Raw genomic sequence first — 12595 nt, forward strand, 5'->3', positions numbered from 1 at the left:
ATATATATATATATATATATATATATATATATATATATATATATATATATATCCACAATGAAGAACCAACAGAGCTTTGTGATCAGACAAGTAATCTTCAGTGGGATGTCACTGATACAGTAGGACACAGTAGGGTGCTTTGCACAGGAAACAGTTGTTGCTTTTGTTGAGAGAAGACCATGAAACCGGTCAGTCTTTAGCAAAGGTCACATCGAGGTTAGTGTTTTTAGAGTAAAACAGGTGAGTGATTTGTGGGTGCTTCTGTCTATGTTGGGTCAATTCATTTTAAATTCCCTCAAATATAACAGCTATTTTAATCATTATTTGATCAAACTAAATGTTAACATAACTGAAAGTAATAATTAGTCTTACAATATTTCATATGTCCAAAACACACACACACACACACATATATATATATATATATATATATATGAATTGTTTCATTTAAATTAAGAAAAAAAGGTCTTCATTCTTCATTTTATGTTTCATAAATTGGGCTTTTCATTTGCTTAAAAGGCTGAACAGAAAGCAAAATGACCCCAGCCGTGATGGCTCCATGTCAGTTTGCACGTTATGAGGTCTCTGGGTTATCTTCTGCAGGTTCAAGAGGCTCTTGTGGTCTGTACATGAAGGTGAGGAGGAACAGAGCCACATCATAAGAGCACCAATAGGCCGTATGTGAGGTCACTGCTGACCAATAGCGGCTCTCCACCAAGCCCTCCCGCAGCTCAAAGTCGATGCGCCTCTCCAGTTCCACTGGAACAGAGAAAATGACAGATTAGTATCTAGCTGCATTAAGTGTCAGAAGAAGATATTTTCCTTAGTAGTTCTCTGAGCCCTGGCGGACTTCGGTCATATTGTCTGGGAGTTCCCACTGTCAAAATATTAAGCCTCTGTATTTTTCTTAACGGTAATGACGCTGGCAATTTACATTATACAGTGTATATCAGTCCATCTAGGATTTTGCGGCATTTTTTTGAGATTGTTGCGGCCCAAAATGCCTGATTTTGCGGGAGCTTTTGTAAAAATTGCGATAAAAGTTGCGAAGTCTTCTGTATTTTCTTTGCAATGAACTTTTAAATTGCAAAATAAAGTTGCGATTTTTTTTGTGGTATACTTCTTAAAAAAAAGAAAAGAAACTTGTTTCGGGGAGAATAAAACTACTCTGGGCAGAGTTTTCCTAGTAACCTTACCAAAAAGGCTCAGGATGCTGCAAATGCTGGCATAATATGAAAATGGCTGGTGGGTTTAAGACAAAAAAATAATAATTTATTGAATTAATCAAATTTTAACATATCTGTCAGTGGCTTGTTGATCTTTACATTGTTAGTTAATTTCCTATCCTGGCCTGGGCTGGGACACACATTCATATGGTTTGATTAAGCACTTATTGGACTTTAACTTATCATTGCACATACAATAACGAGCGTAGCTGTCCTCAATTTAGGTCATCCTGTACGTCTCAAACATTTGGTAGCTGATGATTTGATGACAGGAGTAGCTAAAATTGCGTCTGAAACCATTCCGTCATCTGGATTAAAAATGCGCCGACTGCAAGTTCCTAGCATCAGGGCTTCAGTATAATAATACAGAGAGAGAGAGGGAGAGACTGAGCTTTAGAACAGGTTTTCGTAATTGTCTGCCTTCTGACATCAATGTAGCAGTTTGCACAAAGCTATAGCTATGAGCTGTTTGGCAGGCAGCTAGCCCAACACTCCCGTTTCCCCCGCATTTCAATTCAGACCATTCTCCCGCCCGATTTTGTATTTACAAGGTTGATTACAAATTGATTTATTAATCAATATGCTGAAATCCCCTAGATTTTGCCACTCAAATGTTGACAGGTATAGGCTCTCATTACAAATCTCCTTACCATACAAATCAAATCAAATCATTTGAGCTTGAACTTGACAGACTCCCTCGCATAACGTCACTTACAGTCTGTGATTTATAGATGCAGAAGTTATTTTATCACAATTTTATCTCAAAATATCGTTTATGGCATAGTTATAAACATATAAACATAACTTAATTTATTAATATCAGAGAACATGCCTGCCACACTCGCAGTGAAGTCATCACAAAACGCAAAAGGAAAATTTTTCAGCTTGCATCACGTTTTCTGCCTCTGTCTGTCCTTTCGTGATGAATGAAGGATGAAATCTTATGTGCCTCTTCTGCGCGATGGTACCGCTGTGTTTTAATGTGCTGGGTAATGTCATTTTTCCCGCCGTGCGCTACATTAAAATCAATGCGACACACCTTACAAAAAGCGTGGAGGTTGTCGATATGACTAGGTAAGATGCATGCAAATTGTTGCGCTCAACACTGTTGGCTGGCAACTGGTCAACATTAGACAAACATATTCGTCCGATTATTTATAAAGGAGTTTGGGCCATGCAAATTACGTGAGTTTCCCGGGAGAAATAACAAACCGGGAGGTGTCCGGGAGATAGGGCTAAAAAACGGGAGAAACCTGGGAAAAACGGGAGTGTTGGCAGCTATGCACCTTGTGGTAAAATTTGCTATAACTGTCCGGTCCGGTGTTTGGCTTGATATCAAACCGGTTCGAACATTTTTACACTGGCCCAAGCCTACCACCATAATAGATCCAGGGTTTTTCCTGCATAGAGACATTTGTGGTGCCCCTCAAATAGGTTTTAGTTGCAGAGGTTTAGTAAAAACTTGATAGTTTGGGTGCTGGGTGTCTGGTAACTGGATAGGCGGTGTGTAGTTTGGGTGCTGGATGTCTAGTAAGGAATAGGTGTTGTGCAGTTTGATCGCTGGGTGTCTGGTAATTGAATAGGTGGTGTGCAGTTTGGGCACTGGCTGTCTTGTAATTGTCTGGATATGTGGTGTGCAGTTTGGGTGGGGTTTTGGGCTCTCCATAGAAAGAAAACCACAAACACTCCAGTTCATTAAACTACACAGTCTGATATAAGGCTCACATTTTACTGTGCACAGAAATGCCTCCGTCTAGGTAACATATTTTCAATGAAGGCCCTGACACACCAAGCCAACGGCCAGGAACTAGTGGCGACAAAGGCCGACTGTGGCGTCGCCTCACATCTACCCTCGCCACCTTTGTCTTGATCAAATATTATCACTAACACACCGCAGAGACTACAGCCGACAGCCAAGTACCACGTACGTTCTGCACCTCCGTGAGAGGATATAACTATCCCTACCAGCAAGCGGCGATAATCTATTTGTCATTCAACAAGGGAAACCGGATAACATTGCTCGATCAGCGGCAGAACCAAACAGAGCCTCTGCTTCACTCCCCACCGGAAAAACAGCAGACACCAGGAGATGGCTAACCAGACTGTCCCTCGGGCTGTCATCCATTCTCTCGGCAAAGAAGTCTCCCTACAGTGGGAGCGGAGTAGCCGGCTGCTGGCTTGTTAGCTAACGTGCAAAAGTAGATATTCCAAACGTTCGAACCTGTGTGTTTTTTAGAAGGAACATTTGAACGTCATTGTTCACCAGTTTGAAAGCTCTTATGTGTATTGGATGATCAGATGAGATGAAAAATGAAAGGAGCCTTGTGTGTGCCTGTCATAGTCGTTTGTTTTCTTTCCTCACTCTCGTTTTCAAGCTGAACAGCTAATCAGAAGAATTGGCTGTTCGGTCGACGGCCGACAGCTGCCGGCACCGGCCAAAAAAAGGCCGACGGTCTCCTTGGTGTGTCAGGGCCTTAAGTGCTGCCCCACTCCTCAGACAGAGTTTGGAGTCCTCACAAGAGTTTGATGTCACAGGTGATGTAGATTAAAGTCCGTCATTGTCAGGAACTGAGGGCTTAGGGGGGGATATTGGAACTGGACAAGAGAGAGCACATTACTTACATGAGGTGCTGTCCATGACAGCTGAGGCAGACTGGGACATTGCAGGCTCCACGACTGTCTTCTCTTTCTCTATTTCTTCATCCTTCTCTTCGTTCTCTGACACCATTGCCCCTTCATCTCCTGATGCCACATTCTCCACCTCAGAGGCTCCACCCTCAGAATCTGATGGCTCCTCCTCCACTCCGCCCACCTGGCCACTAGAACGGGAAAAGCGGGAAAACAGGATTCCTCCGATTCCCTTTCCAAGACTGGCAGCACCTGAGGGGCAGTAAGTTTCATGCTTCATACAATTCATTCATTAGTTATCATAACAGAGTAAAATGTGCCAAAAGTTGGGTGAGCATTCCCATGGAAGCCCAGTATTCATGTCAAGATGTTTTGACCTATCACTAGTCCCTGCAGTTGTATAAGTTATACGTTTAAGTTGATTATAAGGATCCCCATTAGCTGACGACCAGCTAGTCTTCCTGGTGTCCAAACAACACTAAAGACAGACAATATTAAAATGTTATAACATATATAAAAATATTAAAACATTTCATGACACATACAGAAAAAGAGAAGAAAAATAACTCTAACAAGTATAAAAAAAATAGGAAACCAGAAAAACCTAAATTACATTACATGACACAGGTTTAGAGTTAACAATGTTTCCTCTACAAGAAATCGGACAACTCAAGTCGACTGAACTGGTTCTTTACTGCCTTTGAAGAGAACCAACTTTCCCGTATCACTGACGAGTGAGAGACAGGTGCGTTTTGTTTACAGTGCAGCATCTATGGGACCAAACAAACGGGAACACACACAGTAAGGAGGCTTAAGTTTCTGGGCAGAGAAATATAGGTGTGTGTTATTAATGTCAGTAATTGCTATTGCTGCAACTTTTTACTACATTGAATGTGTTTTATTAATTAGTAAGTGCTACTGTTACAAATGTCTTACTATTAATGATTGTGACCACCGAGTCCAAAGTACTGGATATCAGTACTTTCACATGTTGATATTGACACGTTGATATTTTGTGTTTGCTACACTGCTATCTAAGTTAGTTACTGTACAAGCAAGGTAATAAACCTTCCGTTCGTCACTCGAACCACAGCACCGCGAGAGGTTGTGATCAATCACATCAAAGGCAGCACTGAAATCTACATCTCCCCCATCTTTATTGTTCATTCAAGTAATTTAATAGCCTACTTGTTTTTGGTTTAATATATCTTAAAATATAAAATGTAAAATTTTGTCTAGAGTGCTGTGCATAGCCTGTAGTATGGTAATTGTTTAGGGTGCTTTCACACCTGCCTCGTTTAGCGGTTGAATCACACTAGAGTTCGGTTGAATCGCAATAGTTTGTTTGCCCCGCTGGTGCGGTTAGTTTGGGCAGGTGAGAACGCAGCAATCACACTAATCACAACAAAGCGTACCAAGACCAGCTTGATGAGGTGGTCTCGGTGGTGTTCAATCGAACTCTGGAGCGGTTCGTTTGTGGTGAGAACGTGATCCAACCATGAACCGCACCAACTATAGGCCTATATACTCCGCAAGTCTCAGCTAATGTCTCCTGTAGTCAGGTGTGGTTAGCAATGTGCAATGCGGCAGAACATGCCATCTGTAGCAGCTTGCAGTGTTTCTCGCAACTCCGTGGTCAAACCAGCCGCTGCTAAAGTTGGAGACAGAAACCGGCAGAGCAGAGCCAAGTCTCAGTGACCAGAGCAGACGTAGCAAGGTCGCTCACAAAACAATGTCTGATTTGTGAATGAAATAAGCTGGTTTGAACATGGATATGCATGAAATATGCACTAGTCCACACAGGACCTTCTTTCTGTATTTACTTTCTTGCTCCCGCCCCAGACACATCCGACCAATAAGAGGAGTGAACGTTCTTGCATGATTTGTAATGACGCATTTTGGTACGCTTGGATTTTTCCAGGTGTGAAACGAAATCCAACCAAGGGCAAATCGCTCCAAGTTTACAAACTAATCAATTGATTCGGACCAAAGCAAACAAACTATAGGTGTGAAAACGCCCTAAGATTAACATTTTGTTTGTGTTCTCTTGTCCTATTGTTGCACCAGACAAAATAAAAATTCCACTTGTGCAGAACTTTCACTTACACACAAACTGAAAAAGTTCTATTACACCCCAAGAAACTATTAAGTTAATAATCAAACTAAGTGTAAGTGGCCACAATACAGTATTTATCATACTTGTAAAGGTTTTATTACTTTTTTTTATTACATTACTTTTATGTTGTTCACTTTCTGATGCTAATGTGTTACATATTTGTTATGCTAATGGGAATATATAACAGGCTTATAAAATAAAGTATTACAAATTATTAATTATAGCCTGTTATGTCAACAAAATGTAATACACTAATTCTATATATATTGGGTTTATTTTTACAACGTAGCTTGATCATGGTTTCCGTTTCAGCCCACTCTTTGAATGTTTATGGCTGCTATGGCAACAAATGACAGACAAACAAACAAAATATTCAAACATCAACTGTCATACCCCTTAGGACCTTAATAAAGACATTGTCACAAGATGTACGATTAATAAGGCTGGATCCGAATATTCGTTCAATGGGTAGGTATTTGATTTTCAATTTTAGGAATACAATTTTTTTTTTTTAAACGTGCATGCAGGCTGAAATTTAATGTGGTGTTTTGTCTGTATTAAGCCACTAGCTGCTGGCTAATTTATGAAGCACTATGTTGTTTATCTCAGCCAAGAACGGAGAAATGTTAAGTTACAAGCCAGCAGTCTGATGTGTGTAGAGGTCTGTATGGTTATACTGTATCAGCCTTGTGTCGTTTTCAGGCGATTTGATAAAGGTAAAGATAGTACAACCGTTCACAATACCAATGCTCTAGTGCAGTGGTTCCCAACCTTTTTTCCTTGGCGCCCCCCCTACTTATGTCTAAGAAAAGCTGAGCCCCCCCTCCGAAACTGAAGTTGAGGTAACTCTCGAGATAGAGCCTTACTTTCTTTTTTGATGCAGCACTTTTACGTTTCTCCGCCATGTTTCATTCATAAAATAGTGATGCCGTGGCGGCAGGAAAAATTAGGATGATAGCAGCTAGCAGCTAGCAGCTAGCAGCTGACCTGATGACAGCAGGGTCCCAGGTTAAGAGGTCCCGGAGGTTTGGCCTACTAAGTAGCCTGCCTACAATTTTAAGCGAGAACAAAAATATATAGTTTTTATACAGACTTTTGTATACATTATATATTCTAGTGTATTATCATAATTTGTTTAACATTTAATTTTTTTTTTTTACCTCAACCTCAAACCAGATAAAGACTTGCGCCCCCCCTGTGATCTTTGCCGCCCCCCTGAGGGGTCCCCGGACCCCAGGTTGGGAACCACTGCTCTAGTGAGGCACTGGCTGGCTGAGCATTCATCACCAACAGCGTCGATCGTCACTCGTCAGAAGACGAAACAGCCCGATTGGTTGGGGTTAGGCACTGACCTCAAGTGGTTAAGGTTAGGATAGCCGATTGGTCAGGGGATAGGACCTGAACAAATCGGGTTCCGTAACCTTTTGTAAGCATCGATGCCTGGCCGATAATAGCGTGTGAATGCTTTTGAAGGGCGGGTCCCTCCTAGAAGTTGCATGGGTTCCATAATAACGCAATATGGGTTCCATAATAACGCCATCTTTCTGTCTCCCATTTCCTGTCTTCTGCTGTCCTCTCAAATAAAGGTCAAAAAAGCCAAAAAAAAGATAACGTTTTTCTGCTGCACAATCACATTTTTGAGGGGCTTAGGATCAGGGCCGGGACAAATTTTCAGCCCTGGAGTTTCATGCCTAAGACCGGCCCACTTTACTTCACGACTGACTATATTAAAATAATGTCTTTAAAACCTTAGTATATAAGTCTGCAAAAGCGAACTGTTCTCTACAGCCTTGTAATTCAGTGTATTTTTGTAAAATATAATTTCCAATTCTGTGCAAATACAGTAAGCGTTGCTTCACAATGTAGATTTATTAGAACAATTAACATCTTTACAACAACATAATGATGTTCAACAATATCAGAATCTATTTTCTGTGCAAATAGGTGTTCACAGATATCCAAATCTTGAAATGAAATAAAAGACTAAATAAAAATGTGTATATTTCACATTAGGCAGATGACAACTAACGCTACGATTGTTACTATAAGTAGGCTACAATAAAACCTTTGCGAGTAAAAAGCCAATACTTATCAATACCTAATTACCTGTTCAAGCGATATTTCAATCCGCTCCGTCTGCCCAGTTCACTCTCATCCACCGCACTGTTTTCCACAAACACACCGGGCTACTCTGCAAATAGCGAATTTTTACAAACAAGCTAAAACAAAAGCGGTCGGTTTGTAGTCTAACTTTTTATCTTAGTTTGCCACGAATGTTGACATTTTGACAAATTTGTAGCTGCTTAGCTGCTGGCTAAATAAACCATCCTCTCCACTGGAGCAGGAAATCCATATTGATGTATTATAAGACCATAACAAATCCAAATGGCTACTTAATATGCACGTGAATTATGTCTTTGCGTTCTTCATTCTTGCTGATAATGCCTAAGGTTGTATTCTTTTGCAAAAGGGATTGTTTCATTGCAAATGAGGCATACAGGTTTAGCGTTGCTAAAAAGTTTCAGACATATCAGTCCATTTTTCATTAAAGTGTTTTTTCATGACAACTTTTTGCTTCAGGCTCTTTGAGAGTGATATTTTTACCTGACAACAGGCCTTTCTTCCTGCAAGCGTTTTCCACCAATCAGGACACTGCGTACTACGACGTTTCCGTAATCACTTCTCAGTGAATGGCTCCTAGTCTGAGATAAGATTCATTATTCATTCATTCTATCATTAGGGATTTTCCATGTTTTTTAGGAGTCTGTTCACACTAATACATGTAAATAGCATATAGCATTAATATAGTAAGAAACTGAAAATATCAAACAAGAATAGGCTTATTAGGTCTACTATAAATACATTTTATTTTATTTATTTGAAAGTCTGGCCCCCGGAGAGTCTGCTTAGAAAAATTCTGGCCCTTGGAAACATGTAGTTGATGACCCCTGTCATAGGTCATGTGACTTTTACTGGTATGGAACTTTTTGAAATTCAAAATTCGTAAGAGGAATAGTGCTAAATCACTGTTAGGATTAAAAAGTAAAATCAAACAAGCTGAAATGGAGATTACAGGTAGGATTGGTAACATTTTCCAATGTACACTTTTTACTATATTTTTTGACATGGTCTTTACATTCCGACAGCTATAAATAACTTATGGGCTCTGAAAAAGGAGTGAAAAAGATACATCATCTGTAGCTGCTGTAATCCTGTAAAACTACGACCAATCAAATTTGATTGGTTTAAGAACCAATAAAATGCCTCCTTGCCCCACTGTGCGTGCCTAGTACAAGCCTGAACTCACCGTGTCGCCACCGGAGTTACTGCAAGTCTGCTGAAGAATGGAGGATAAGTTTCTATACTATATCTGATAGTGCTACAGCTAAATTTAAGGAAGTTTCCAACAGCATTTAATTCAATGCCATGCCTTATAACAAGGACTCCTATGTTAACTTTAGTCCCTCCCTAATTGATCATTTTGTAGATGGTGCTGTGGCCTTGCTACGGACGACATTAGCTTCTGTTGCTCCTGAAGATGATGAAATTAGCACCTTGGTATAACTCCCAAACCCGCAAACTAAAACAAACTGCGAAAACTTGAAAGTAAATGGTGTGCCACCAATATGGAAGAATCTTGTTTAGACTGGCAAGACAGTCTGAAAACATATAGGAAGGCCCTCAGAAATGCCACAGCAGCCTATTACTCATCATTCCCGCTAAACATTGGACGTCGGATAGACGTGCAGATTATGTCTATATTGGGTCTGTCGGTCCATGACCAATTCTGGACATCTATTCGATGTCCAAACTAGGTCCACTATTTGGACGTCCAACCGTGACCCAACTTGGACGTCATATTGACGTTCAACATTTGATCTTTGAACTGGGTCATTTTTTGGACGTCATTTGGATGTCTATGACAGGTGCAGGAAATGTACATGATTAACCCAGTAAGCACACATACGTCTGCGACGTATGCAAATGATCGCTTCATCTGCAACTGATCGCGAGTCATTTTGAAGCATTGTCTGGACATCTTATTTTGATGGAAATCTAGCTATACATCGCAGCATGTTAGCTAGTCGGTTAGATGTATTACAAGTTCCTCAGTTGTAAAAAAAAAAAGTTCCTCAGTTGTTCGCGGGTCATTTGGAAGCATCGTTTATTGAGCGTCTGGGCATCTTAATGATGGAAATCTATACATCGCAGCAACGTATTAACTATGTCGGTACAATGTCATTCAAGTTCCTCACTTGATCGCTAGTCATTTTAAAGCATCGTCTAATGAGCGTCTGGATATCTTTACTTTACACACCCTGTTGATGTGATGGACAGTGAATCTGAATTCTGCCCAGCTAACCCTAACCCTAACCCACAGTCGATAAAGAAAGGACAAAAGTTGCCACAGTCTACGAATGGTTAGGATGGAGACTGCTCCGTTGCTGCTGTCAAATGTTATGTTGCTGTCATGTTTTCGCATGTGGAAGTTGGTGTTCCTCTGACAAATAACAAGATTTGTCAGTAAGTTACACCGTGTCATGGTTTAAAGTAACTTTAGAGCCATTAGATCAGGCTAACATCGCACTAGCCGCCCTTTTTCACATTCATTTAAAATTAAAATATCCGTGCTCTAGCTAAATGTACTAATCTGACTGAATCTGAATGTAAAGTTTACGTTAGCTATGTCTGTTGCAGTAAGTTAATTTACTGGCTATTGTTCCATAATTTAATGTTAATGTAATTTGGCTAACCATAACATTACGTTACACAAGCCAGTAACGTTAGCTAGCTAAATCATATTTAAAAAAGGTGAAGAGGTTCAGGGGCCGTATAATGGCAGGCTAACGTTCGTACTTTAACTCCCATTGTGATAAGGTTCTATTTTTACCCAGCTTATTACCAAAATGTAAAATTAGTTTTAGGACATTTTAGTAAGACTGTGGTTCGTTTCTGTACACTCAGCATTAAATCTGGTTAACAATTGGTTTTGAAAACGGGGTTCGGAGTGCCAACGGTCATAACACATCAGTAATTAGATGGTGCCCGTTTTCGTTGGCTAACGTTAGCCTTCAAAACACCCCGATGAGCATAGCCACCTGTTACCACAATTTTCTAACTGCTAGCTATATCACTAACGTTGATTACTTAAATAAAAATAATGTACCTGACAAGCTAGCGTTAGCTTAATGTAGTTACTGTCAGGACAGTCAAATTGACCATAAGCCTAGCTACTAAGGGACTAAACACGTTCGATGGACGTATTGAATCACATTTGACTTTAAGTCAATCAATACAATTATCAATATCACAATTCATTTTATTGGTACTTAACTTTTCCGTATCATGTTTATAGCAAGGGTAACTTTGGTAGACTGTTGTTTGTTTGCTTGTTTGTTTCACTAGTTATCCCTCATTAAAAAGGTGGTTCTTGCTAAGAATATCATCACCATCTTCTACTAAATGTCAGGAATACACTGTGTTAATTGCAAAACAATAGTTTGCAATACTAAAAATACTGCATCCTCACAAAAGAGCAGTATTTTTTGATAGTAGCTTTCACTAAGTGTGTCTATTTTTCCATCCCCTGTTTGTTCAAGGGTTCCTAGACTTTCTCTATCTACTACATTTTACTTGAATTATTAATTACCTCTGTATATTAATCTCTTTCAGATAACAGGAAAGAGTTTGGAAACTATGGTTTGACGACTGCTGAATTGGCCTGCTCAGAGGAAGAGGCACTAATGATTCCAGAAAACAGAAAGCCAAAGAAGAAGACCTACACAGACTTTGAAATGGGTAGGTAATAAACTATTATTAAATCATATCCATATATCAACAGTACATATTTTAACCCTTTGGAAGTTGTACTTAGGTTACATTTTGCATAAAATACTGTATTCAAAATGTAACCCTAACGTGCAGTGAAGGAGAGATGCCACACATCCTTCCTGCTGCTGTCAGTCTTTATAATCAACACTGCTCCAAGTAGACCACACGCACCATATGTGACAATTTACTCATATGCAATTATGCAATATCAATAACTCCTCTGTGCAATACTGTGTCTGTATACTTAAAGTGCTCATATTATGCTCATTTTCAGGTTCATAATTGTATTTAGAGGTTATACCAGAATAGGTTTACATGGTTTAATTTTCAAAAAACACCATATTTTTGTTGTATTGCACATTGCTGGAGCTCCTCTTTTCGTGTGTTGAGCTCTCTGTTTTAGCTACAGAGTGAGGCATCTCACTTCTGTTCCATCTTTGTTGGGAGTCGCACATGCGCAGTAGCTAGGTAAGTACTGCTAGCTAGTCAGTTGCAGAGTATGAGGGCGTGCCATGCTAGCAGCTAGGCGAGCATTATAAGGTGTGTTACAAAGTGACGGGCGTTAGTCTCTGAGGTAAAGGCTGGACTACAATAGAGCTGGTTGGAGCAGTTTGTGAACAGTGTTTTCTGTTGGAGATGGTTAAGTCCCTTTGGGGTGGACTTTGGGCTATTTCACTTTGTAAACCTATAACGTGCACAAAAAAGATATATGACACAAAGGAAAGAGAAAAAGCCAAAAAGCATAATATGAGCACTTTAACTGTTTTAACTGCTTTATTCTTGCATTTTACTG

At 39.9% G+C, this 12595-nt stretch overlaps 1 protein-coding gene across 2 annotated transcripts in view; it reads right to left on the minus strand.

Moving 5' to 3' along the window:
* Nucleotides 1-437: 437 nt before the first annotated feature.
* ddhd1b (DDHD domain containing 1b) overlaps nt 438-12595 on the minus strand; it is a 44048-nt gene continuing 31890 nt past the window's right edge. The window contains exons 12-13 of one of the 2 annotated variants that reach the window (XM_031304584.2): nt 3849-4106; nt 438-759 (exon numbers count right to left, since the gene is read on the minus strand). In XM_031304584.2, the coding sequence (XP_031160444.1) occupies nt 575-759; nt 3849-4106 (443 nt within the window). In that variant the 3' untranslated portion in view covers nt 438-574. The remainder of the gene's footprint in view (nt 760-3848; nt 4107-12595) is intronic. The other variant, XM_035995350.1, reaches the window with a different exon arrangement.

The sequence above is a fragment of the Sander lucioperca genome, chromosome 19 (genome assembly GCF_008315115.2).
Source record: "Sander lucioperca isolate FBNREF2018 chromosome 19, SLUC_FBN_1.2, whole genome shotgun sequence".
Lineage (NCBI taxonomy): Eukaryota > Metazoa > Chordata > Actinopteri > Perciformes > Percidae > Sander > Sander lucioperca.